General features: G+C 47.8%; 2 protein-coding genes across 5 annotated transcripts in view; one reads left to right on the top strand and one right to left on the bottom strand.

The window, feature by feature from the left end:
* Positions 1-22,674, top strand: part of IFT172 (intraflagellar transport 172) — a 48,750-nt gene extending 26,076 nt beyond the window's left edge. The window contains exons 19-48 of one of the 3 annotated variants that reach the window (XR_008379561.1): positions 3,054-3,138; positions 3,429-3,521; positions 4,076-4,153; positions 4,393-4,641; positions 4,821-4,899; positions 5,116-5,236; positions 5,467-5,611; positions 6,521-6,610; positions 7,080-7,177; positions 7,329-7,464; positions 7,550-7,666; positions 8,087-8,229; positions 10,052-10,145; positions 10,275-10,339; positions 10,536-10,716; positions 10,959-11,068; positions 11,187-11,316; positions 17,227-17,325; positions 17,504-17,613; positions 17,744-17,807; positions 17,928-18,014; positions 18,295-18,411; positions 19,067-19,177; positions 19,370-19,489; positions 20,028-20,123; positions 20,336-20,395; positions 20,481-20,579; positions 20,809-20,987; positions 21,145-21,236; positions 22,528-22,674. Coding sequence is in view for 2 of the 3 variants with exons in the window: in XM_053588435.1 (XP_053444410.1) it covers positions 3,054-3,138; positions 3,429-3,521; positions 4,076-4,153; positions 4,393-4,641; positions 4,821-4,899; positions 5,116-5,236; positions 5,467-5,611; positions 6,521-6,610; positions 7,080-7,177; positions 7,329-7,464; positions 7,550-7,666; positions 8,087-8,229; positions 10,052-10,145; positions 10,275-10,339; positions 10,536-10,716; positions 10,959-11,068; positions 11,187-11,316; positions 17,227-17,325; positions 17,504-17,613; positions 17,744-17,807; positions 17,928-18,014; positions 18,295-18,411; positions 19,067-19,177; positions 19,370-19,489; positions 20,028-20,123; positions 20,336-20,395; positions 20,481-20,579; positions 20,809-20,983; positions 21,145-21,236; positions 22,528-22,617 (3,334 nt within the window). In the remaining variant the exon portion in view is untranslated. The remainder of the gene's footprint in view (positions 1-3,053; positions 3,139-3,428; positions 3,522-4,075; positions 4,154-4,392; positions 4,642-4,820; positions 4,900-5,115; positions 5,237-5,466; positions 5,612-6,520; positions 6,611-7,079; positions 7,178-7,328; positions 7,465-7,549; positions 7,667-8,086; positions 8,230-10,051; positions 10,146-10,274; positions 10,340-10,535; positions 10,717-10,958; positions 11,069-11,186; positions 11,317-17,226; positions 17,326-17,503; positions 17,614-17,743; positions 17,808-17,927; positions 18,015-18,294; positions 18,412-19,066; positions 19,178-19,369; positions 19,490-20,027; positions 20,124-20,335; positions 20,396-20,480; positions 20,580-20,808; positions 20,988-21,144; positions 21,237-22,527) is intronic. The other 2 variants (XM_053588435.1, XM_053588436.1) reach the window with 2 other exon arrangements.
* A 96-nt stretch (positions 22,675-22,770) lies between these two features.
* KRTCAP3 (keratinocyte associated protein 3) lies at positions 22,771-24,991 on the bottom strand. Of its 2 annotated transcripts, none has more exons than XM_053588458.1 (7): positions 24,823-24,991; positions 24,517-24,701; positions 24,377-24,436; positions 24,010-24,216; positions 23,770-23,904; positions 23,558-23,670; positions 22,771-22,874 (listed from the first exon to the last, which is right to left on the bottom strand). In XM_053588458.1, the coding sequence occupies exons 1-6, from the start codon at positions 24,848-24,850 to the stop codon at positions 23,563-23,565; spliced, it is 723 nt and encodes a 240-aa protein (XP_053444433.1). In that variant the 5' UTR covers positions 24,851-24,991; the 3' UTR covers positions 22,771-22,874; positions 23,558-23,562. The 2 variants fall into 2 exon arrangements, with proteins under 2 accessions (XP_053444433.1, XP_053444432.1); XM_053588457.1 differs by having other exon boundaries at positions 22,771-22,871.
* Positions 24,992-25,005: the final 14 nt, after the last annotated feature.

The following is a 25,005-nucleotide window of genomic DNA, read 5'->3' as shown; positions in this document are numbered from 1 at the left end:
CCCTCTCACCCTGGATTATAAGATTATGTCTTCTTATTTTTGCCTCCCCTTGTCGTAACGAGGTACCACTTGAAATATTTTTTTTTTTTTTTTTTTTTGCAGTTTTTGGCCGGGGACTGGGTCTGAACCTGCTACCTCTGGCACATGGGGTCGGCGCCCTACCCCTTTGAGCCATAGGCACCACCCCCACTTGAAATTTTTTAACATTCATACCTTTCAGTCCCTGCATTGATTTGTATATTCTAGGTTTGATGTAGGAGTATAGTTAGTAGGACAAACTTGAGACTCTAAACCCCCTGAGTTCAAATCTTGGTTCCAGGTCTGGGTGCTGTACCTCACGCCTGTAATCCCAGCACTCCAGGAGGCCGAGGCTGGCAGATTGCCTGAGCTCAGGAGTTTGAGACCAGCCTGAGCTAGAGTGAGACCCTATCTCTAAAAAATAGTTGGGCATGGGCAGCGCCTGTGGCTCAAAGGGGTAGGACGCTGGTCCCATATGCCGGAGGTGGCGGGTTCAAACCCAGCCCTGGCCATAAAAAAAAAAAAAAAAAAATAGTTGGGCATTGTGGCAGGTTCCTGTAGTCCCAGCTACTCGGGAGGCTGAGGTAAGAGAATTGCTTGAGCCCAACAGTACGAGGTTGCTGTGAGCTATGATGCCGTGGCACTCTACCAGGGGTGACAAAGTAAGATTCTGTCTAAAAAAAATTTTTTTAATTCTTGGTTTCAGTTACCAACCTGTGTGACATTAGAGAGGTTATTTAATCTTTCTAAAGTTTGGTTTCTGAGTTTTCTCTGTGTAAAACGGGGATAATAATAGTATTTACCTCATGGGATGGTAAAGAAGAATGGTAATGGTACATAATAATGATACTGAATGAATGAGAGAATCTATACAAAGAGTTTATGGTACTTGTTAAGTGTCACTGCTGCTATTTTGACTAGGAATCATCCTTTCCCCTCTTTTCCCATGTTTCTCAGCATAGACTATGAGCAAGTCCTAAGGACTCTCTTCAAAACTTACCCTGAATTTGATATTTAGGTTAACTGTACTATCTATCCTAGGGCAGACTACCGCCACCTCCCTAAACCCTGCAGTATTGCAGAGCTTCTTAATTAGTCTCACTGATACTGTTCTTGTATCCTTGTCATCCACAGTTGCTGAGATAATTTATTTAAAATGTGAATTAGGGCTCGGCACCTATAGCTCAGGGGCTAGGGCACCGGCTACATACATTGGGGCTGGTGGGTTTGAACCTGGCCAGGGCCTGCCAAACAGCAACAAAAAAATATATAGTCGGGTGTTGTGGCAGACACCTGTAGTCCCAGGTACTTGGGAGGCTGAGGCAACAGAATCCCTTAAGCCCAAGAGTTTGAGGTTGCTGTGAGCTGTGACGCCATAGCACCCTACCGGGAGTAACATAATGAGACTCTGTCTCACAAAAATGAAATGGTGTCAGTTTTATCATCAGAACTTTTCAGCATCTTACTGTTATTTTATTTATTTATTTGAGATAGTCTCACTTCGTCACCCTGAGTAGAGTACTGTGGCGTCATAGCTCACAGCAACCTCAAACTCCTGGGCTGAAGTGATTCTCTTGCCTTAGCCTCCCAAGTATCTGGGACTACAGGCGCCTGCTACAACGCCTGCTATTTTTTTTTTTTTTGTAGAGACAGAGTCTCACTTTGTTGCTTTTGGTAGAGTGCCGTGGCATCAACACAGCTCACAGCAACCTCCAACTCCTAGGCTTAGGCGATTCTCTTGCCTCAGCCTCCCAAGTAGCTGGGATTACAGGCACTCGCCACAATACCCAGCTATTTTTTGGTTGCAGTTTGGCTAAGGCTGGATTTGAACCCTCCACCCTTAGTATATGGGGCTGGCACGCTACCCACTGAGCCACAGGCACTGCCCAATGCCTGCTATTTTTCCCAGCTATTTTTTTTTTTTTTAAAGAGACAGAGTCTCACTTTGTCACCTTAGTAGAGTAGTGTGGTGTCACAGCTCACAGCAACCTCCAGCTCTTGGGCTTAGGCGATTCTCTTGCCTCAAACTCCCAAGTAGCTGGGACTGCAGGCACCTGCCACAACACCCAGCTATTTTTTTGTTGCAGTTTGGCTGGGACTGGGTTCGAACCCGCCACCCTCAGTGTATGGGGCGGGCACCCTATTCAGTAAGCCACAGGCGCCACCCTCTCAGATACTTTTTGAGACAAGGTCTCACTCTAGCTCAGGCTTTTCTCAAACTTGTGAACTCAGGCAATCTACTTGCCTCAGCCTTCCAGAATACTGGGATTATAGGTGTGAGCCACCACGCCTGGCCCTCACAGTTATATTTAGTATAAAACCAGGGCGGTGCCTGTGGCTCAGTCGGTAAGGCACCGGCCCCATATGCCGAGGGTGGCAGGTTCAAACCCAGCCCCGGCCAAACTGCAACCAAAAAATAGCTGGGCGTTGTGGCGGGCGCCTGTAGTCCCAGCTACTCGGAAGGCTGAGGCAAGAGAATCGCTTAAGCCCAGGAGTTGGAGGTTGCTGTGAGCTGTGTGAGGCCACGGCACTCTACCAAGGGCCATAAAGTGAGACTCTGTCTCTACAAAAAAAAAAAAAAAAAGAAAGAAAAGAAAAAGGGCAGCGTCTGTGGCTCAGTGGGTAGGGCGCCAGCCCCATATACCGAGGGTGATGGGTTTGAACCTGGCCCCAGCCAGCTAAAACAGCAACAACAACAATAAAAAGCTAGGCATAAGTGGTGGGCGCCTGTAGTCCCAGCTACTCAGGAGGCTGAGGCAAGAGAATCGCCTAAGCCCAGGAGTTGGAGGTTGCTGTGACCTGTGATGTCATGGCACTCTACTGAGGGCAACAAAATGAGACTCAGTCTCAAAAAAAAAAAAAGAATGAAAGTTTCTCAAGAGCAAATCCCTCATCTTCCTTATTCTGCCATGTGTCTCTCGTGACAAGAACAGTGCCTCCACAAAATAGATGCTCAGTACATATTTGCTGAACCCATGAATTAGTGATGATCCTCTATTAACATTGCTATTAATATTATTGCTAACACACTGTAGGTGCTTTTCTGCATTGGGCCATGTAGCAAAAGCTCGATTCCTGCATGAGACTAATGAGATTGCAGATCAAGTATCCCAGGAATATGTAAGTATTATGCTCCTGATTCATTCAGTCTCCCAAGCTGAGATTTCTTTTAATATTCATGATTCCTAACTCTCTAGTCATCCCCAGTTCCCTGTACTCTGCCCCCCACCCCCAAGTCAGACCATTGTAGAACTGCTTGCTAATCCTCAAGCCTCTAAACTCCATGAAGTTTTTTTTCTCTCAAGTATTTTAGTTTCTACGTCCTTCTGGCTTTCCTCTCTTGGTCTACACAGATAAAGGGACTCCTTCATCTCCAACAGAATGACCAAGAACCTCTTTTTTCCCTCCAGGGTGGAGAAGGAACAGACTTTTATCAGGTCCGAGCTCGTCTAGCCATGCTGGAGAAAAACTACAAACTGGCTGAAATGATCTTTTTGGAACAGGTAACAGGAGAAGAGAGTCAAGATGGGAGAGGGAAGCTTACAGGGGAAAAAGGGGGAGACAAACTCAAGGGGGGAAAGCACACTGATCTTAGGCTTCCAGAAGTTTGGGAAGAACTTTCAGGATGGTTTATGTAGTTAATTTCACTCCTTCCTAATTTCCTCCTCTGATGTTAGTCTTTACTTTAGGCAACCTAAACTGACCAAACTTCCTCCTTTGATCTTAAATTAATTCTCTTCTTTCATAAACAGTCTGCTACCTCCCTTGTAGTCTGGAGCCTATCTTTGCAATTCTTATGCATGGGAGTAGCCAGGTTTTGTGGGATGTGCAACTCAACAGTTGCCTTCAAAGAGGCATGTGCCAAGAAGGAATCCTGAAGCTTAAGCTGCTTTTAGTTTCCCAATAAGTATACCTCTGCTGGTGCAGTAAGTAAAGGGTGAGGCTGTTGGTTTTCATTGGCTGGTATCTTACTCTTAGCTAGGCTGAGGAAGGCTTGTCGTTTTTGTGATCCTCATATCTTTCTGGAGTTCCTCTTTCCTCTGTGCTGTTCCCCTAGAATGCTGTTGAAGAGGCCATGGACATGTACCAGGAGCTACACCGTTGGGACGAGTGTATTGCTGTGGCTGAGGCAAAGGTATCCATTTTTTCTTCTCCACACTTGTTCAGAATTTGATTCCACCAATTTCAGAAACCTCCTTTTGTCAAGGAGGCCATAGGCAGCAGAACAGGATTGGAGCTTGGACCTGCTATGGTAGGGGTGGGGATATTGGTGACCTAGGAGATTTCCATTGTTACAGAGGGATTGGAGAAGCTTAGGAAACAGAAGGGCAAGATGGGGAGATGTAACTCCTGGTACTACTCGTGTGTGTCCAGGGGCACCCAGCCCTGGAGAAGCTGCGCCGGGGTTACTACCAGTGGCTGATGGACACACAGCAAGAGGAGCGAGCAGGTGAACTACAGGAAAGCCAAGGGGATGGGCTGGCAGCCATCAGCCTCTACCTCAAAGCTGGGCTTCCTGCCAAAGCTGCCCGGCTGGTGCTGACCCGAGAAGAACTGCTAGCCAACACGGAACTGGTAGAACACATCACTGCAGCCCTTATCAAGGGGGAGCTCTATGAAAGGGTATGGCTGACTTCCTTTTCCTAGTCCTTATCTCCAGGGCTCAGGACCTCTTTCCCACCCAGAGGAGTAACGGAGTGCATAACCCTCCCCAACTGTTGGCATTCCCTTCTTTTTAGAGCTGATACTTAATTCTTTGTGTTATAGGGGTATCATTGTAGTGATATAGTATGTGTTAACAGGCAGGTGATCTCTTTGAGAAGATTCGCAATCCACAGCGGGCCCTTGAGTGTTACTGTAAAGGCAATGCATTCATGAAAGGTACTGGCCACCTACAAGCCATCCTTTACTGTTGTGAACTCTTGCACGTCCCATCCCATCTCCCAACACTTCTTTTGGTGCATCTATTCAGGCTGACTGGTTTAATTTCTCCTCCATCCCTCCCTTTCTCACCTATTACCCTTGCTTCATTTCCCTGTCCTACTTCTCCTGCGTCCCATCCTGGGAGTCTGAGCTGAGTACCTTTCTCCCTGGCAGCTGTGGAGCTAGCTCGGTTGGCCTTCCCAGTGGAAGTGATAAAACTAGAGGAGGCATGGGGGGACCACCTGGTACAACAGAAGCAGCTTGATGCAGCCATTAATCACTACATTGAAGCCAGGTATGGTGGCATGGGGGTGTGTAGGAGGTTTGGGCATGAAGTAAGTGGTAGTAGAGCAAGTAAGGACACCAAGGTCCAAAAAAAGAGATCTCAAAATGTAGATTGGAGTGTGTCCAGGGAGTCTTTTTGCCCTCATTCATCTTTCTCTTTCTTCTTACACCCACACATACATACATACACACACACACACATGCATATAAATATTTATATATCTTTCCCAACTGTACCAGGTGCTCCATTAAGGCAATTGAGGCTGCCCTGGGTGCCCGCCAGTGGAAGAAGGCAATTTATATATTAGATCTACAGGACCGGAACATTGCATCCAAATACTATCCTCGTGTGGCCCAACACTATGCATCTCTGCAGGAGTATGAGGTAAGGAAGAATTGCTTTCTGTAGTATCAGGCAATGCAGTCCAGGGTGACAAGGAGAACCCAAAACAGGAAATGGAGGCCAGCTTACCAGATTCTTCTCTCTGGGGCTCAAATAGCATCACCACCCTGAAGAAGAGAGCAATTCACTTTTCCAATTTCATTTTGGCAGGCCACTTAACACTCCTAACCCAACACCCAGGTGTATAAAGTGAGTCTCTAGCTCTCCTCCTTGTCAGCATGAGTGATTCTTCATGAATAACTCCCAACACACAGTATAGAATTGCCATGTATTCCAGAAATGGGAGGCCCTTTAGAATTCCACTGTATTGTCCTCATACTATTTGGAGTTGGTCTTTTTTTTTTTTTTTGCAGTTTTTGGCCGGGGCTGGGTTTGAACCTGCCACCTCAAGCATATGGGGCTGGCACCCTTCTCCTTTGAGCTACAGGGGCTGCCTTTTTTTTTTTTTTTTGGTGAGAGAGAGTCTCAAGCTGTTACCCTGCTTAGGGTGCCGTGGCATCACAGATCACAGCGACCTCAAACTCTTGGGCTTAAGCGATTCTCTTGCCTCAGCCTCCCAAGTAGCTGGGACTACAGGCGCCCACCATAACACCTGGCTATTTTGGGGTTGTAGTTGTCATTGTTGTTTGGCAGGCCCGGGTTGGATTCTAACCTACCAGCTCTGGTGTATGTAGCTGGTGCCCTAGCCACTGAGCTACAGGCGCTGAGCCTAGAGCTGGTCTTTCTTTTTAAGCAGAAGAAATTACAAGACACTTTACCCATCTCTTCTTCTCTATTATTATAAAGTAGTATCCCAGGCTTTCTACCATCCCAGCTGAGGTGTGTTCTTTTCTCCTACAAGCTGCTTTAAGTCTTTTGTTCTGACCTTTTGCATCTACCTTTCAACTGCAGATTGCCGAGGAGCTTTATACAAAGGGAGACCGGACAAAAGATGCCATAGACATGTACACCCAGGCTGGCCGCTGGGAGCAAGCCCACAAGGTAGAGCACACTGCCTTAGGGGTAGTGTTGCCTTGTCTCTTAGTCTCTGGTCATCCCCCTTCACTGAGTTCCCAAAAAGCTGACAGAGAGTACCAAAATACAGTCTTGGCAACTTTGATCCTGAGCCTCAGGGAAGGGAAAGGATGAAGAGAGATCCTTGTTCCCAAACCTGTAATTCTGAAAGAGAATATGAGCTTGGGAGCTAAGCAATGTGCAATGCTGCTTCTGAAGCCTCTGGTCACATTTATAACTTTGTTCTCACCCCAACATTCCAGAGCCCTGTGGGTATGGACATGGGCTCCTGCCTTAGCTTCTTATGGAACTGGAATTCCCCAAACTGACTAGTAGAGTACTAAACTCCTGTAATTGTTGGGAGAGTTCAGAGTTTTAAGCAAACAGGTTCCCTTGAAGCCATGCCTTCCATGGGAATTGTCCCCTGAGGCTGCCCTCACCCCGCATGTCTGCATAGCTGGCAATGAAGTGCATGAGACCAGAAGATGTGTCAGTACTGTACATCACCCAAGCCCAGGAAATGGAGAAGCAGGGCAAATACCGAGAGGCTGAAAGGTGAGCTGTGGCCTCAGTGGAGGTGAGGAGAAAGATGTGGCTTCAGGGCTGGAAAGCGGGGTGGAGTCTGAAGATGTGTGCCATCTGCCTAGAAGGCAGTGACAGCAGAGATCTGAGTCTAGGAGACCCCAGGTGTATCTCCTATTCCCAGGCTATACGTGACAGTAGAAGAGCCTGACCTTGCCATCACTATGTTCAAAAAGCACAAGTTATATGATGATATGATCCGCTTGGTAGGGAAGCACCACCCAGATCTACTCAGTGACACCCATCTACATCTGGGCAAGGTAAGCCCCTTTCCTGACCCCGCCCATATCTTCCCCAACCAGGCTCCTTCTCTCTATCTCTCCATCCTAACCCACCTTCCCGCAGGAGCTAGAGGCTGAAGGCCAGCTCCAGGAAGCTGAGTATCACTACCTTGAGGCCCAGGAATGGAAGGCAACAGTGAACATGTACTGTTCCAGTGGACTTTGGGAAGATGCCTACCGGGTAAGGAGTTCAGGGCATGCTGAGGGGATTATCTGTCTGTCTTTCCCACTTTAAAGTGACTAATTCTAAACTGGCCATAGCATCTTTGAAAATGTAATGAAGACCAGAGTGTCTTTTGCCAGAAAGACAACTGCATCTTTTGCAAAAGATGTCTATGGCATCTTTTGTCTGGTCTCCCTTTGTATAAAGCTCCTTGGCAATCTGCAATTGAAATCAATATACACAAAAATTTTACTTAGAATTTTAAGAGTTTGACCCTGAGCACTTCAATCTAAGTTAAGATTGAAGACACTGAAATTTAGCCCTCTTCTAGTTAATTTAGAACATTTTCCTGATCCTTGTCAAAGATGACGTTAGGAAGTCTGAGATAAGAAAGAGCTACTCTGCACTGGAGGATTGTTGAGTGACTTTGCTTTACAGGTGGCCAAGGCTCATGGAGGAGCTAATGCCCATAAACATGTGGCCTGTCTGTGGGCCAAGAGCCTGGGAGGAGAGGCTGCAGTCAGACTGCTTAACAAGCTAGGACTCCTGGAAGCTGCTATTGACCATGCTGCTGACAACTGGTGAGGCCCTAAGCCTTTACTCTACTGGCCCTACCCCACCTAAGGACCCTATATAGAGAAAGAAAATTGATGTATAAGTAAAGGCAAGAGTAAAGAAATGTGCTAAGGATAGATCCTTTGAAAGACATGATAGAATGGCAAGAATAAATTACCAACTTTCCTCCTATTCCCTAGGGGCTCAAGGTGTTTAATCTTTGGCTACTCTAAGGAGACGGGTGGAGAGTGAGCAATTTTTTTTTTTTTTGAGACAGAGGCTCACTTTGTCACCCTTGGTAGAGTGCTGTGGTATAACAGCTCACAGCAACCTCAAACTCTTGGGCTTAGCAATCCTCCTGCCTCAGCCTCCCTAATAGCTGGGACTATAGGCACCCGCCACAACGCCCAGCTATTTTTTTGTTGTAGTTGTCATTGTTGTTTAGCTGGCCCGCTGGGTTCGAACCCGCCAGCCTCAGGGTATGTGGCTGGTGCCCTACCCACTGAACTATAGGCACTGCCAAGAGAGTGAGCAATTTTTAAAGATGCTAAGGACTGCATTAACCCAGTAACTTCTGGAACTGATGAGTAATGAAAATGTGATTCTATTAAATGCAAAATTAGATTTTCTTTTTTCTTTTTCTTTCTTTTTTTTTTTTTTTTTTTTTTTTAAACAGAATCTCATTTTGTTGCCCTCCATAGAGTGCTGTGGCATCATGGCTCACAATAAGCTCAAACTCTTGGGCTCAAGCAATTCTCTTGCTTCAGCCTCCCAAGTAGCTGGGACTACAGGCCCCTGCCACAACGCCCCGGCTATTTTTGGAGATGAGGTCTCACTCTGGCTCAGGCTGGTCTCGAACCTATGAGCTCAGGCAATCCACCCATGTAGGCCTCCCAGAGTGCTAGGGTTATAGATCTGGGCCACCACACCTGGCCTTAGATTTTCTTTTTCTTTTTTCTTTTTAGGGACAGAGGCTCACTCTATTTAATGTCCAGGCTAGAGTGCCATGGTCATGATGTCAGCCTAGCTCACAGCACCCTCACATTCCTGGGCTGAAGTGATCCTTTTGACTCAGCCTTTGTAGTAGCTGAGACTTCATGCATCTGTGGCACAGTCCAGCTAGGTTTTCTATTTTTAGTAGAAATGGGGTCTTGCTCTTGCTCATGCTGATCTTGAACTCTTGAGCTCAAGCAATCCACCCACCTTGGCCTCCCAGAGTGCTAGGATTATAGATGTGAACCTCTGCACCTGGCCAAAATAAGCTTTTTTATTTTTTTTTTTTTGTAGAGACAGAGTCTCACTTTATGGCCCTCGGTAGAGTGCCGTGGCCTCACACAGCTCACAGCAACCTCCAACTCCTGGGCTTAAGCGATTCTCTTGCCTCAGCCTCCCGAGTAGCTGCAAAATAAGCTTTTTTAAAGCAAGTGTTATGAATACCAGTAGTAGAGTCAGATTGCTGTCGGTAGTCTCCCTTACTTTCTGGAAAGACTACTTCTGCTCATGTGACTGGGGCTTAGGTGGCAGTGGTGGGAGCACCAGGAGCCCCCCTCTTCCTTTCCCCTTCACCACGCCCATCCTTCTTCCTTACGACCAGCTGCTCAGGGAAACAGGTTTTTTCCAGACACTCTTATCCGTGGTGGCAGGGACATGATCATGACAGGACTGCCTGCCTGTCTTCCTTTGCATCTCTGTGTGCTTTTCTGTCACTTACTAGCTATTATCTTTAAGTCTTTCCCTTTTTGCCCCTCAGTCCTTGCCCTTTCTCATTTTCTCATTCCTTCAGTTTCTCTTTTTTTCTTATAAAGTAAGTATTAAGTAGACAAACCTTACTTGCACCTTCCATTTCAGCTCCTTTGAATTTGCTTTTGAACTCTCTCGGCTGGCCCTCAAGCACAAAACCCCTGAGATTCATCTCAGATATGCCATGTACCTGGAGGATGAGGTATGACCCCAACCACAGAGCCCTCCTTTTCTGTCCTCTAGCGCTGCTGCCAGGTGTTCACCCTCCTGTCACATGGCTGTGATGCTGATCTCATTCTCACCATGCATGGTTGCCTTTCTATGTGTATAGGGTAAATTCGAAGAGGCTGAAGCTGAATTCATCAGAGCCGGTAAACCCAAGGAAGCAGTCCTCATGTGAGTTATCTTATAAGTTCCACCGATTAATCCTGTCCTCCCAGTCACAGCACCAGTATTTTTCATGATCTTCTTTACCTTCTTTCAAACCTAGTACCAGTAACTCTTATACCCTTCAGTGACATGCCTGTTTGTCTCCTGGTATTGAAGCCTCAGTTCTATATTCAGCCTTTCCTGTTTTCCTGTCTGGGGGCAGGTTTGTTCATAACCAGGATTGGGAGGCAGCTCAGCGTGTGGCAGAGGCCCACAATCCTGACAGTGTTGCTGAGGTGCTTGTGGGACAGGCCCGGGAAGCCTTGGAAGAGAAGGACTTCCAAAAAGCAGAAGGGCTGCTGCTTCGGGCCCAGAAGCCAGGCCTTGCCCTCAATTTTTATAAGGTGAGGCACTAGATTCAGCACTATGAGGGGAGAGTGAATGAGTATGAGAGCCCAGAGAAAGCCACACTGACCCCTGGGTACTGAGACAGATCAGGGAGATTAGCACTGGGGAGGGGGAAGGACAGGAAAGAAGACAGAAAACTTAGGTCCAAGGACCCAGGAATCAGTGGGCTAGAGTACCTGGGGGGAAATGGGCTCTCATGGCCATCTGCGCTCCCGTGATAACCTGGAAATCTGAACAGGAGGCTGGACTGTGGAGTGATGCTCTGCGGATCTGCAAGGACTATGTGCCTGGCCAGCTGGAGGCTCTGCAGGAAGAATATGAGCGGGAAGCTACCAAGAAGGGGGGCAGGTATGAAGCCTGAGGGCCAGGCAGTGTTGGCAGGGCTGTGGCAGGGGGTCATGAAATATGCACAGGATTCCATGCTGTCCTTCCCCAATCCTGGTCATGGGCACTCTTATATCCACAGGGGCATGGAGGGGCTTGTGGAACAAGCTCGACAGTGGGAGCAGGCTGGAGAGTACAGCCGTGCAGTCGACTGCTACCTGAAAGTGTGGGACTCTGGAAACAGCAGCCTAGTGGAGAAGTGTTGGATGAAGGTGAGGGTGGTAGCCAGACCATCTGTGGCCCTCCTTCCCCCACGTCTCCATTCACACCCAGTTTTCCTTCTCAAACATACTTCTGCTCCTGTGTCCTTTTGTTTTTAGTCAAATAGCAGATACCTATTGAGTGCCTGCTGTATGCTAGAGCCAGAAGCTATAAGTTATAAAAGATTTATTAAACCAGAACCCTGATAACCAGAGGTTAGGAGAAGTTAGGCCAACCATGGTTCAATTAATTAATACTGTGTCTAAGTAAAGACTAAAGTGCATGACTTAAGAGTTCAGAGAGTGGAAGATCTCTGTTGGCTAGAGGGGTCAGAAAGGCTCTGTGAAGAAGGAAGGAGGACTTGGACAGGAGTTGGAAGAGCAACTCCAAACCCAGGAACTAACCAGATGGGGGCTATGACAAAAGCATGGACTCCTCCTCTATCCAGCAGTTCCTAAAAAGAAGCCTTCAGCAGATAAAGCCAGCCCAGTATGTTTTGCTATTTTTTTTTTTAAGAGATAAGAGTCTTACTCTGTCACCCAGGCTGGATTGCAGTGTCATGATCATAGCTCATGGCAGCCTCAAATGCCTAGGCTCAAGCAGTCCTCCCACCTGCCTCCTGAGTAGCTAGGAACATAGATACTCACCATCATGACCAATTGATTTTTAAAATTTTTGTGGCTGGATGCAGTGGCTCATGCCTGTAATCCTGGTACTCTGAGAGGCCAAGGCGAGTGGATTGCCTAAGCTCTGGAGTTCAAGACCAGCCTGAGCAAGAGTGAGACCCCCATCTCTGTTAAAAAATAGAAAATCTAGCTGGATGTTGTGGGGGGCACCTGTAGTCCCAGGTACTTGGGAGACTAAGTCAAGAGGATTGCTTGAGCCCAAGGGTTTGAGGTTGCTGTGAGCTATGGTGCCACAGCACTCTACCCAAGGTGACAGAGTGAGACTCTGCCTCAAAAAAATAAAATAAAATTTTTGAAAGGATAGAGTCTTACTACATTGCCCAGTCTCAAACTGGTCTCAAACTCTGGCCTCTACTGGTCCTCCTACCTCAGCCTCCCAAGTGCTAAGATTATAGGCAAGAGCCACCAAGCTTAACCCGTTTCACTAATTCTGACATTCTATATTAGAGAAACAGAATCAAAAGGATATATATAGTCACACACCGCATAATGATATTTTTGTCAGTGACTGTATATATAACAGTGGTCCCACAAGATTAAATATATTTCTACTGTACCTTTTCTTTTCTTTTTTTTTTTGAAACAGAGTCTTAAGCTGTCGCTCTAGGTAGAGTGTCGTGGCATCTTAGCTCACAGCAACCTCCAACTCTTGGGTTCAAGCGATCCTCTTGCCTCAGTTTTTCTATTTTTAGTAGAGACGGGGTCTCACTTTTTACTCAGGCTGGTCTTGAATCCATGAGCTCCACCTATCCACCCACCTCAGCCTCCCAGAGTGCTGGTATTAGAGGCGTGAGCCACCACACCCAGCCCGACCTCTACTGCACCTTTTCTATGTTCAGATACACCAATACTTATTGTACTACAGTATACAGTACAGTAACCTACTGTACAGGTTTGTAGCCTAGGAGCAATGGGCTATGCCATACAATCTAGGTGTGCTTTCAGGGTCATGTAAGTGCACTCTGTGATGTTCACACAATGATAAAATTGCCTAACAGCAAATTTTTCAGAACGTATCCCCATCCTTAGGTGACGAATTGACTGTATATGTGTGTGTGTGTATGTAGAAAGTCAGTAGAAAGGAATTAGCTCATGCAGTTATAGAGACAGGCAATTTCCCAGATCTGCTGGTTGAGTTAGCAAACTTTGAAACCTAGAATTAATGGCGTGTAGTTCCTGTGTGAAGGCCAGCCAGCTTGAGACCCAGGAAGAGCTTATGTTTCAGTTCAAGTTTCAGAAGGCAGGAAAAAGCCAGTGTCCCAGTTTGAAGGCAAGCAGGCAGGAAGAATTCTCCTACTTGGGGAAGGGTCAGCCTTTTTTATTCTATTCAGGCCTTCAATTGATTAGAGGAAGCCTGTCCACATTAGAGAGGACAGTCTGCCTTACTCAATCTACCAATTTAAATTATTTTTTTATTCTTTGAGACTCTTGTTCTGTCTCCCCAGGTAGAGTGCAGTGGCATCATCATAGCTAACTACAACCTCAAACTCCTGGGCTCCAGCAATACTCCTGCCTCAGCCTCCCACATAGCTGAGACTACAAGCATGCACAACACCACCCAGCTAACTTTTCTATTTTTAGTGGAGACAGGGTCTTGCTTTTGCTCAGGCTGGTCTTCCTGAGCTCAAGGAATCCTCCTTTCTTAGCCTCCCAGAGAGCTATGATTACAGGTGTGAACCACTCCACCTAGCCTTAAATGTCATCCAAAACACCTACAGAACAGAGAGGCTGGGTTCGGTGGCTTACATCTGTAATCCTAGCACTCTGGGAGGTCAAGGCAAGTGGATAGCTTGAACTCATGACCAGCCTGAGCAAAAATGAGACCCCATCTTTAATAAAAATAGAAAAACTGAGGCAGGAGAATCGCTTGAGTCCAGGAGTTTGAGGTTGCTGTGAGCTATGACGCCACGGCATTCTACCAAGGGCGACATAGTGAGACTCTTTCTCAAAAAAAAAAAAAAAAAGAAAAGAAAAGAAAAAAATGCTTAGGTTTGTAGAATTTCTGAATTTTAAGGGTTAAAAGTTATCAAAACTGTCTAGACCAGTGGTTCTCAACTTTCCTAATGCTACAGCCCATTAATACAGTTCCTGTGGGTCACAACCCACACGTTGAAAACCGCTGATCTAGACTCTTATTATCCACTAAAAATATAATGCAAGCCACACATGGAATTTAAATTTTCTAGTAACCATGATTTTTTAAAATATATTTTCTTGTTGTTTAAAAAAGGAAAAAGGGGGCTCGGTGCCTGTTGCTCAAAGACTAGGGCGCCAGCCACATACACCAGGGCTGGCGGTTTTGAACCCAGCCCGGGCCTACCAAACAATGACAACTACAACAAAAAAATAGCTGGGCATTGTTACAGTGCCTATAGTCCCAGCTACTTGGGAGGCTGAGGCAAGAGAATCGCTTAAGCCCCAAGAATTTGAGGTTGCTGTGAGCTTCGACACTATGGTACTCTACCTAGGGCGACAATTTGAGACTCTGTCTCAAAGAAAAAAAGAAGGGCTCGGCGCTTGTAGCTCAAGCTACTAAGGCGCTAGCCATATAGACCTGAGCCAGCAGGTTTAAATCCAGCCGCAGCCTGCCAAAACAACAATGACAGCTGCAACCAAAAAATAGCCTGGTGTTGTGGCAGGTGCCTATAGTCCCAGCTACTCGGGAGGGTGAGGCAAGAGAATCACCTAAGTCTAGGATTTGGAGGTTGCTGTGAGCTGTGACTTCACAGCACTCTACCCAGGGCGACAGCTTAAGGCTCTGTCTCAAAAAAAAAAAAAAAAGGGTGGCGCTTGTGGCTCAGTGAGTAGGGCTGGCAGTGAGTAGGGTGCCAGCTCCATATACCGAGGGTGGCGGTTTCAAACCCAGCCCCTGCCGAACTGCAACAAAAAAATAGCCGGGCGTTGTGGCGGGTGCCTGTAATCCCGGCTGCTCAGGAGGCTGAGGCAGGAGAATCGTGGAAGCCCAAGAGCTGGAGGTTGCTGTGAGTCCTGTGACGTCAGGGCACTCTACCGAGGGCGGTAAAGTGAGCCTCTGTCTCTACAAACAAACAAACAAAAAAGAAACAAGTCCAGATAGAAGAGCAATTAATTTGGGGGGGGCGCCTGTGGTTCAGTGGGTAGGACACCGACCCCATATACCGAGGATGGTGGATTAAAACCCAGCCCCAGCCAAACTGCAAACAAAAAATAGCTGGGTGTTGTGGCAGGCACCTATAGTCCCAGCTACTCAGGAGGCTGAGGCAAGAGACTTGCCTAAGCCCAGGAGTTGGAGGTTACTGTGAGCTATGACGCCACAGCACTCTACCAAGGGTGATAAAGTGAGACTGTCTAAAAAAGAAGGCTTGGTGTCCGAAGCTCAGTGGTTAGGGCACGCTGGTCACATACACCAGGGCTGGCAGGTTCAAACCTCGCCTGGACCTACTGAACAACAATGACAACTACAACAACAAAAATAACTGGGCATCGTGGCAGGCACCTGTAGTCCCAGCTACTTGGGAGGCTGAGGCAAGAGATTGCTTAAGCCCAAGAGTCTGAGGTTGCTGTGAGTGATAATGCCACAGCACTCTACTGAGGGCAACATAGTGAGACTCTTGTCTCAAAAAAAAAAAAAAAAAAAAGGAAAAAGGCCGAGTGCAGTGGCTCATGCCTATATTCCTAGCACTCTGGGAGGCCAAGGCAAGTGGATTGCTTGAGCTCACAAGTTCGAGACCAGCCTAAGCAAAAAGTGAGACCCATCTCTACTAAAAATGGAAAAGCTATATACCAGAGCTGGTGGGTTCGAATCCAGCCCGGGCCCACCAGATAACAATGACTACAACCAAAAAATAGTCAGGGACTTGGGAGGCTGAGGTAAGAGCATTGCTTAAGCCCAAGAATTTGAGTCACTATGAGCTGTGACACCACAGCACTCTACCAAGGGCGACAAAGTGAGCCTCTGCCTCAAAAATAAATAAATATATAAAAATAAAGAAAGAAAGAAAAGCTGAAGCAAGAGGATTGTTTGAGCCCCTGAGTTGGAGGTTGCTGTGAGCTATGATGCCACAGCACTTTACCCAGGGTGACAGCTTGAGACTCTGTCTCAAAAAAAATTGGCTCTGCGCCTGTGGCTCAAGTGGCTAAGGCTCCAGCCACATACACCTGAGGTGGTGGGTTCGAATCCAGCCAAACAATGATGGCTGCAACCAAAAAATAGCCTGGCATTGTGGTGGGCGCCTGTAGTCCCAGCTACTTGGAAGGTGGAGGCAGGAGACTCCCTTGAGCCCAGGAGTTGGAGGTTGCTGTGAGCTGTGATGCCACGGCACTCTACCTAGGGCAACAGCTTGAAGTTCTGTCTCAAAAAATAAATAAATAAATAAAATAAAAAAGGAAAAAGAAACAGATGAAAATAATTGTATTTTATTTAACCCAGTATGTCTAAAATGTTGTCATTTCTTGATGTACTCATATATATTACTGAGATATTTTTTATTCTTTTTTTGTACTAAGTCTTTGAAATATAGTGTGTGTGGATGAAGAAGCTGGGCTCATAAAAGCCCAAATAGTCGTAGAATGTCTTGGACTTTTTATTTTTTTTTATTTATTTATTTTGTTTTTGAGACAGAGTCTCACTACGTCGCCCTTGGTAGACTGCTGTGGTGTCACAGCTCATAGCAGCCTCAAACTCTTGGGCTTAAGCAACTCTCTTGCCTCAGCCTCCCAAGTACCTGGGGCTACAGGCGCCTGCCACAGTGCTCGGCTATTTTTTGTTGTCTAGCTGGCCTGGGCCAGGTTCAAACCTGCCACCCTCGGTGTATGTGACTGGTACCATAACCACAGTTATTGGCGCCTAGCTGGACTTTTCATTTTAGAAATTCTTTTTCTATGCTATGCTACCAAGATTCTATTTGTGACAAAGAACTTGAGAGACAAATTTGTCAAAGGTGGCAAAACAAAATGCAGTGACCTAACATAGCAAAGAAGGTGTCTGAGGAGTTAAAATTTGTTGAGAGGAACAGATAGGTCACTGATGGTCTTTTAAAGGATTATGGATAATGAGCCAGGCTTTCCCCAGGAGTGTAGAAGGTGAAGGAGAGCACAAGAAAGTTGGTGTCTTAGAGGGGAAAATGTATGAAACGGGTCAGGCTTAAAACCCCTAGTGGTGTTTGTCAGGCTTAAAACCCCTAGTGGTGTTTGTCAGGCTTAAAACACCTAGTGGTGTTTGTCTCACCCATTCCCATCTTTTGTTCACCCATGAAGGCAGCTGAGCTTGCTATCAAGTTTCTGCCTCCCCAACGCAGTCTGGAAGTAGTTCGGGCCGTAGGACCTCAGCTGATTGGAATTGGAAAGCACAGTGCAGTAAGTAGAGTGCTGGGACTGAACAGAAGTCAATCCACAGAGGTGGGTGTAATGGAGACATCTATACACAGGAAGGTGTGTGAGGTGGGCAGGCAATTCTGGGGAAATGGAGGCTCACAAAGGGAAGACTGGGAGCCGAGGAGAAAGGTGGTCTCCACTCTGATTTCCCATCATGCAGGCTGCAGAGCTTTATCTGAACCTGGACCTTGTCAAGGAAGCAATCGATGCTTTCATTGAGGGTGAGGAGTGGAACAAAGCCAAGCGTGTGGCCAAGGAGTTAGATCCTCGGTAAACTCATGATCCCTTCTCACTGGGAAATGCTCTTTTACTTCCTTTTGTGAAGACTGAGAGAATGTGCTTATGGGGAGGGTATGACATCATGTGACTGTGAAGGCAGAGATTTCTGTACGTCTAACAGGTATGAAGACTATGTGGACCAGCATTATAAAGAATTCCTCAAGAACCAGGGCAAAGTGGACTCGGTGAGACTTCTAGAGTTAACACGCGGTAGAATGCAAGGAGAGGCCCAAGAGATTCTCTTCCATTTCTCTCCCTCGTGTCATCTCTGGCCTCTTGTAACTGTCTTTTCCATTGACCCACAGCTGGTGGGTGTGGATGTGGTAGCCGCTTTGGACCTGTATGTGGAGCAGGGCCAGTGGGACAAGTGCATTGAAACTGCTACCAAGCAGGTACTGCTCTTTCCACTCCCAGCTCTTTACGTTTTTTTCTTCATTCCCCCACCTGCCTCAGAGTTGCACCTGTCTTACCTCCAACAAAGCCCAAACCCCAAAGATCCCTAATGGACATCAGAGAGCTCAGCCTTCCATACTCTAAACTTGAGGTCAGAGGTTTGCACATGCCCTCTGACTCCTACTAAACAAATCCATAACCTCAAGTCAACACCCTGTACACACTGCTTGGTCCTGCTGATCCCAACCTTACCCATGCTTTTCCCCTACCCTCGGACAGAACTACAAGATTCTGCACAAGTATGTGGCTTTGTATGCAACTCACCTGATCCGGGAGGGTGGCTTTGCCCAGGCACTGGCCCTGTATGTGCAACATGGAGCCCCTGCTAACCCACAGGTACCAGTCTTCTCTTTGGGCTGAATGATTCCACAAGAAAATTCTTTCTTTCTCCTCTAGAAACACCTTTCCCCTTAGGAACTATCTTCTCAAAAGATTGTATCTTTAAAGAACATCATCATGCCCAGAGCCCCCATTCAGTCTCTTGAGAAATGTACATCCTTTCTGGAGGATTCTCCCTTTGTAAGAAACACACAAGGAGCCCCCCATCCTCTTAGCAAATACACTGGGACCTGTCCTTCAGCAGTGAGTCCTGCACACAGCACTAGGGCCTTTATTGCCTTCTTCCAGAGAATAATCCTGCTGCCCTACCTGCGAATCACAGCTGTCTGAGATACTAGCCCCATTAACATTGTGATTCTGCATTCGCATTTGTACGCTTGCCCACCTCGCAGAAGATTAGCTAATAAATAATTGTCAGGTGGCACCTGTGGTTCAGTTGGTAAGGCACCGGCCCCATATACCGAGGGTGGCGGGTTCAAACCTAGCCCCAGCCAAAAACCAAAAAAAAAAAAAGTCAACACTTTCTCCATCACTGTCCTCTAGCTCCTCCTCACCTACATTCATAGCCTGCTTCTCCTCCCTTTGGCCCCATTTCTACTGACTTTGTCTTCTAGTTACATCTTCCTCAAATACTTTCCCCCCTCTACTCTAGAACTTCAATATCTACAAAAGGATCTTTGCTGACATGGTGAGCTCCCCCGGGACCAACAATGCTGAAGCCTATCATAGCTGGGCTGATCTTCGAGATGTCCTCTTCAACCTGGTGAGGAAATTGGGTCAACAACAGAGTGAAAGGGCTACTCTGCCTTTCTTTGTCCTGGTCTCTTCTTTCACCTAACCTTTGTCTTCAGATGTATTTTACCTTCCTCTGTCCAAGGTCCTCAGTGACCACTCACGCTATGGCCATGGCACTCCTCTGAGTCCTGAGCCAGGCTATGCTGTCTTCCTTCTCTAGTGTGAAAACCTGGTGAAGTCCAGTGAGGCAAACTCTCCAGCCCATGAGGAGTTTGAGACAATGCTGCTGATAGCTCATTACTATGCCACTCGCTCCGCAGCCCAGAGCATCAAGCAGCTGGTGAGATGAGAAGGGTGGCGAAGCCCCCAGTCACACAGATGCATCTGCAGATGCATGAAGCCAGATGCATTCAAGTTCTGCATTCTCAGTCTTGGGCTCTTGAACCTCCCAGTTCTCTTTTAGCTACTCTTCTGTTCAAATATGTAACCCTTGCTCAGATGGTTTTCTTCTTATACTGCTTTGACCTTCTTATGGCTTTGTGCCCATACAGCTCCAGCCTCGTTATGTTTAAATACTGAAATCCCACAGTTTCTTTATTCATCTCTTATACACATATCTTTGGCTTTTTTGTGATTGTTTACTATATATTTATTTCATATTCTTGGATGATAGAATTCTAGAAGTGGAAAGAACCTTAGCAAGAATCTAGGCACAGGACTCTTGTGCAGATAAAAACTAAGACCCAGAATGGCTTGAGATCCAGAGCAGTTTAATAATGATTGTTGGTTTTGTAGTTCTGTGGCTGCCTTAGTTCCAGAATCATTGGTCTAGTAGCTCGGTCACTCTAATACCACGATCATAATGCTTTAATCCACAGGAAACTGTGGCCGCCAAGCTTTCTGTGTCACTCTTGCGTCACACCCAGCTACTACCTGCAGACAAGGCCTTCTATGAAGCAGGCATTGCTGCCAAAGTAAGCTGGGACAAGGAAGGGTGGGGCTGAAGAGAGGAAATCAAAGACTGGAATATAGGGAATATCCCTTCTGCTCAGGTGGGGAAAAGCTGAGTGTGGGGCTGATGTTATGGAGGATATAGGCCTCCTGTATATTGCTGGATTTTCCTCTCTACATATTAGAGATCCAAGCCCCGCTTGTCTCTCCCATTTGCAACTTTTCTGTACTACAGGCAGTTGGCTGGGAAAACATGGCATTCATCTTCCTCAATCGCTTTTTGGATCTGACTGATGTGAGTAGAGAAGCTGGGTCCAGCAGTTGGAAGGTTTTGCCTGTCATGAGCTGTGCCTATCTCAAGGTCATCCACTGTATTTCAGGCAATTGAAGAAGGGACTCTGGATGCCCTTGATCACTCTGATTTTCAGGATACAGACATTCCCTTTGAGGTGCCACTCCCAGCCAAGCAGCATGTACCGGTAAGAGGTTGGAAAAGAAGCCCTCACTAGTGAGTGCCATTTTGGAAGGACTTCAGCCCTCACTGTTCCTTCAGTGCAAGCATAAGAAGAGTAGAAACATAAGGCTGTGGCTCCCCAGTCCAAGAGGATCATTTATGGCTGAAAGCTGGTATATAGGATGAGGGCTTAGCACATCTCCTCCTTGCTACCCCCACCTGCCCTGTGTGAAATGCTGCTCTGTCCTTCCTAGGAAGCTCAGAGAGAAGAAGTTCGAGACTGGGTGCTCACAGTCTCAATGGACCAGCGGCTGGAGCAGGTTCTGCCTCGTGATGAACGTGGTGCCTATGAGGCCTCCTTGGTGGCAGCAAGCACTGGAGTCAGGGCCCTGCCCTGCCTCATTACAGGTGCAGACACCATATCCTGTGGTAGGTAGGAAGAAGTAGGATCCCTAAGCTTTTTATTACTACAGTTCAGTAAGGGGTGCAAAAGACAAGAAAATGCTACTTTCTAACTCCAAGTTACTCTTTATTTTTCCCTTCTCAATCTCCCTCAAACCCTAGTTCATCTTTTTTTCTTGCCCCCACAGGATACCCCATTTTGAGGAACAAAATTGAATTTAAGCGGCCAGGGAAAGCTGCCAACAAGGATAACTGGAATAAATTCCTTATGGCCATCAAGGTTAGAGAGGGGAACTTGAAGAATGAGGACAGAGAGAGCAGCACTGGAAAAAGACCACTAGAAGTGTGGGTGGGATTGTTAAGAAGGCATTGAAGACCCTAAACCTTGCTCCCTGTAACACTATCATGGAGCTGATTTGGGTGTGTTTTTTTTTTTCTTTTTTTTGAGACAGAGTCTCACTGTGTTGCCCTTGGTAGAGTGCTATGACATCACAGCAAGCTCAAACTCTTGGGCTTAAGTGATTCTCTTGCCTCAGCCTCCCAGGTAGCTGAGATTACAGGCGCTCACAACGCCCGGCTTTTTTTGTTGCATTTGTCATTGTCGTTGAGCTGGCCTGTGCCGGGTTCCCTTGGTGTATGTGGCTGGCACTGTAACCACTGTGCTACAGGTGCCGAGCCTGAGATAAAGCCTTATGCTGTTGCTCTGGATAGAGTGCTGTGGTCCCATAGCTCACAGCAACCTCAACCTCTTGGGCTCAAGCAATTTTCTTTTTTTTTGTAGAGACAGAGTCTCACTTTATGGCCCTCAGTAGAGTGCCGTGGCCTCACACAGCTCACAGTAACCTCCAACTCATGGGCTTAAGCGATTCTCTTGCCTCAGCCTCCCAAGTAGCTGGGACTACAGGCGCCCGCCACAACGCCCGGCTATTTTCTGGTTGTTTTGCATTTTGGCCAGGGCCGGGTTTGAACCCGCCACCCTCGGTATATGGGGCCGGCACCTTACCGACTGAGCCACAGGCGCCGCCCTCAAGCAATTTTCTTGTCCCAGCCTCCCAAGTAGGTGGGGCTAGAGGACCCACAACACCCCACTATTTTTTTTTTTTTCCTAGTAGAGATGGGGTCTTGCTGTTGCTCAGGCTGGTTTCAAACTCCTGAGCTCAGGCAATTCACCTGCCTCAGCCTCCCAGAGTGCTAGGTTATAGGTGTGAGCCACCATGTCCAGCCTGGTTTTCTTTTTCTTTCTTTTTTGTAGAGACAAAGTCTCACTTTATCGCCCTTGGTAGAGTGCCGTAGCATCAAGCAGCTCACAACAACCTGCAACTTCTGGGCTTAGGCGATCCTCTTGCCTTACCCTCCCGAGTAGCTGGGACTACAGGCGCCCGCCATAACGCCCGGCTATATTTTTTTGTTGCAGTTTGGCGGGGGCTGGGCCTGAACCCACCACCCTTGGTATATTGGGGCTGGCGCCCTACCCACTGATCCACAGGCACTGTCCCTCTGGTTTTCTTTGAATCAGGAATGTTTTCTCAGCACTAATGAGTTCCTATCATATTCCTTCCATTTGGTCACAGACTTCCCACAGTCCAGTGTGCCAGGATGTGCTAAAATTCATCAGTCAGTGGTGTGGAGGACTCCCCAGCACCAGCTTTTCTTTTCAGTAACTGGTGGAGCTTAGGAGCAGCCCCTTTATTGAAGACCTCTCAATAAAGTTTTATAAAGTTATTGAGACCACTGTGTTCTCTGATCAGAGTCAGCCCCAATACCGGCACAGTGCCCTTTTCTACCCCAAAATAATCACACATCTTAATCAAGGAGAAGAAAAGAAAACTTCTTTTATTACAGTTGTTTATATCATCCCAATGTCAGGGCCCCTTGCTTCATGAAAAGCCTTGTGGACAAAACTGTGGAACAGCACCTGCTTGATAGAGGGAGAACCATCTGGGGTCAGAAGAGAAGCAGCATAGAAGACCTAGACCCTGTTTTTTGTTGTTTTTTTTTTTTTAAGAGACAGAGTCTCACTTTATCGCCCTCAGTAGAATACGGTGGTGTCACAGCTCACAACAACCTCTATCTTCTGGGCTTAGGCAATTCTCTTGCCTCTGCCTCCCAAGTAGCTGGGACTATAGGTGTCCTCCACAACGCCTAGCTATTTTTTGTTGCAGTTTGGCTGGGGCCAGGTTCGAACCCGCCACCCTTGGTATATTTGGGGCTGGCGCCCTATCTACTGAGCTACAGGTGCTGCCCCAGGCCTAGACCCAGTTTTTTTTTTATTTTTATTTTTTTTTTGTAGAGACAGAGTCTCACTGTACGGCCCTCGGTAGAGTGCCATGGCGTCACACGGCTCACAGCAACCTCTAACTCTTGGGCTTACGCGATTCTCCTGCCTCAGCCTCCCAAGCAACTGGGACCACAGGCGCCCGCCACAGCGCCCGGCTATTTTTTTGTTGCAGTTTGGCCGGGGCTGGGTTTGAACCCGCCACCCTCGGTATATGGGGCCGGCGCCCTACTCACTGAGCCACAGGCGCCGCCCCCTAGACCCAGTTTTAAGAGCACTTCCCTGTACCCATTGTTACCCAGGCCACCACCCTCCTGACCCATTACCTGTTTTAAACCCAACTTTTCTGTTGTACTTGGATTTCTCGATTTTGATCTAGTAGCTGCTCATTTTCCTGCTTTTTACATTTAGGAGGTTCAAGCTCTAGCAGTTCCTCCAGCTGCAGAAGAAGGGAGTTAGACATCCCATCCCTAAAGATCAGCATCTTTTGACACAGCCAAGGGTTGTTGAATCAACCCTTACTGTTCATCTTCCTTACCTGTCCCTGAAGCCCTTTCTTCCTGCAGGGCCCAACTCCACGTAGGGTGAGTGCAGCCACACAACAGTAACCAGACAGAGCAGCCTCGCCTGCAGACATGAGCAAAGAAGGGATCCAGAGAGCCAAGGCTGTTTCCTGAAAAGCAAGGAAGGACAGGGACTAAGGGAGTGGGGCAGGGGTGTGCAAATAGGTGAAACAAAAGGGCTTTGTGGATGGGAAGAAGGAAGAGTATATGCTTACATAAATTCTTGTGGGGTCAAAGGAACAGTCAGTGTGTCCAGGCCCCTGGTCCAATGGTACCAAAGGATCCAGCAGTCCTGGATGGCAGTCAGCGATAAGACGGCGGCCACCGTTGGCCACAGTGAGGGACACAGCAAGGAGAAGGCCCAAAGAGCAGGCAGTAGACAAGAGCAGGTTCACCAGAGCTAGTGCCAGTAGGGCCCAGTGCTGGCAGAGACAGAAGACTGTCTGAGCAGCTAACGCTCCCAATGACTAGACACCCGTTTCTCTATTTGAAGCTCTTCCGGGTCCACTGACCAAGCTCAGGCAGACCCCATTTCCCTGACTAAAGGTCGCCTCCCTTTAAGCTCCGGAAGTCCCCTCTCACCAGTGGTGGGCGAAGAAGGTTCCTGGATGCCAGGAGGGCCACAAGGCCCACGGAAACGCTCTGTTGAAGATACAAAGCCTTTGGCCCGCTGGGCTCTAAGTGCGCCGCAACCTGGGCCCCACCCCCACTCTGCCGCTCACCAGCAGCCCGGAGCCAACAGAGATGACATTGGCCGTGGTGTACTCCGGTGTGACAGCGCCTCGGGGGTTGGCCACGTGCCGCAGAACGGTGCCGTGCAGCACGGCCCCCAGAAGCAGGTTCACGTGGCCCACCAAGATCAGCGCGAGGCCCACGCTCATCAGACGCCGGGGCCCCTGCGCAGCGTCTGCAAAGCACGGGTTGTGGGGTTAGGCATGAGCAAGGAGGGGAGCAGGGGAGGGGACATCCCCAGGGGCATCAAGGCCTGAGGGTGGTCGCAAAGGAAGAAAGAAGGGCCCGGAAGTTACCGAATGCGCAGAGACCGCGGCACCTCATTGCTTCCCGCTGCGCCGCAGCCGCAGGGCAGCTCCACCTGGGCCCGGCCCCGCCCCGCGGCCGTCCCGCCCAGCGCTACCTGGACAACCCTCCTCCCGCTGCAGGCGCCCAGCCCGCGCCCCCTAGCGGGGACGGCGCGCGCGCGCGCGCACACA

Source organism: Nycticebus coucang, chromosome 4 (assembly GCF_027406575.1).
Source record: "Nycticebus coucang isolate mNycCou1 chromosome 4, mNycCou1.pri, whole genome shotgun sequence".
In the NCBI taxonomy this organism is placed as follows: domain Eukaryota; kingdom Metazoa; phylum Chordata; class Mammalia; order Primates; family Lorisidae; genus Nycticebus; species Nycticebus coucang.
The sequence above is the reverse complement of the archived record's forward strand: the minus strand, read 5'-3'. Positions and strand labels throughout refer to the sequence as shown.